Source organism: Carlito syrichta, unplaced genomic scaffold, assembly GCF_000164805.1.
Source record: "Carlito syrichta isolate Samal-C Ts95f unplaced genomic scaffold, Tarsius_syrichta-2.0.1 Scaffold307140, whole genome shotgun sequence".
Lineage (NCBI taxonomy): Eukaryota > Metazoa > Chordata > Mammalia > Primates > Tarsiidae > Carlito > Carlito syrichta.
The window spans coordinates 116537-117124 of record NW_007251236.1 but is presented as its reverse complement, the minus strand read 5'-3'; the positions used below and the strand labels follow the sequence as shown (position 1 = coordinate 117124).

General features: G+C 67.0%; 1 protein-coding gene across 1 annotated transcript in view; it reads left to right on the top strand.

Moving 5' to 3' along the window:
• Positions 1-384: 384 nt before the first annotated feature.
• WNT9B (Wnt family member 9B) overlaps positions 385-588 on the top strand; it is a gene marked incomplete at its 5' end in the record, with an annotated part of 3574 nt that continues 3370 nt past the window's right edge. The window contains one exon of the mRNA XM_021715465.1: positions 385-587. Coding sequence (XP_021571140.1) covers positions 385-587 — 203 coding nt within the window. The remainder of the gene's footprint in view (position 588) is intronic.

Sequence of the window (588 nt, the reverse complement as noted above, 5' to 3'; positions counted from 1 at the left end):
AGGCAGCTGCCAACACTGCGTGCAGTATCTCCCAAACTTCCTGATCACAAGCTGCCCCTGGGGCGGTCACCAGATTCCCAGGCCCCACTCCAGACTGGCAGACTCAGGATAGCCAGCGTTGGTCCCGGGAATCTACGTTTTGACAGGCGCCCGGCTGACTTTTCTAACTGGGCATGCTTGGGAGAGAGGGCGGCTGGGAAGAGCAGAGACTGGAGACTGGAAACTGGCCCGAGGCCCTGCCCCAGCCCTCTTGCAGGTGCCTCGGCTTCCTGCTCTGTGAAAGGGGCACGAGGCCTCCAGGGTGGGCGGCTCTCAGGAGGCCCCCTCCTGCCCTGCCCGTGTCACCCCGCCCCATCACCGATGCCCTTCTCTCGCCCTCTGCAGCCTGACCGGGCGGGAGGTCCTGACTCCCTTCCCAGGACCGGGTGTGGCGGCGGCCCCAGCTCAGGGCGGTGCCCACCCAAAGCAGTGTGACCTGCTGAAGCTGTCCCGGCGGCAGAAGCAGCTGTGCCGGAGGGAGCCCGGCCTGGCCGAGACCCTGCAGGACGCCCTGCGCCTCGGCCTGCTGGAGTGCCAGTTCCAGTTCCG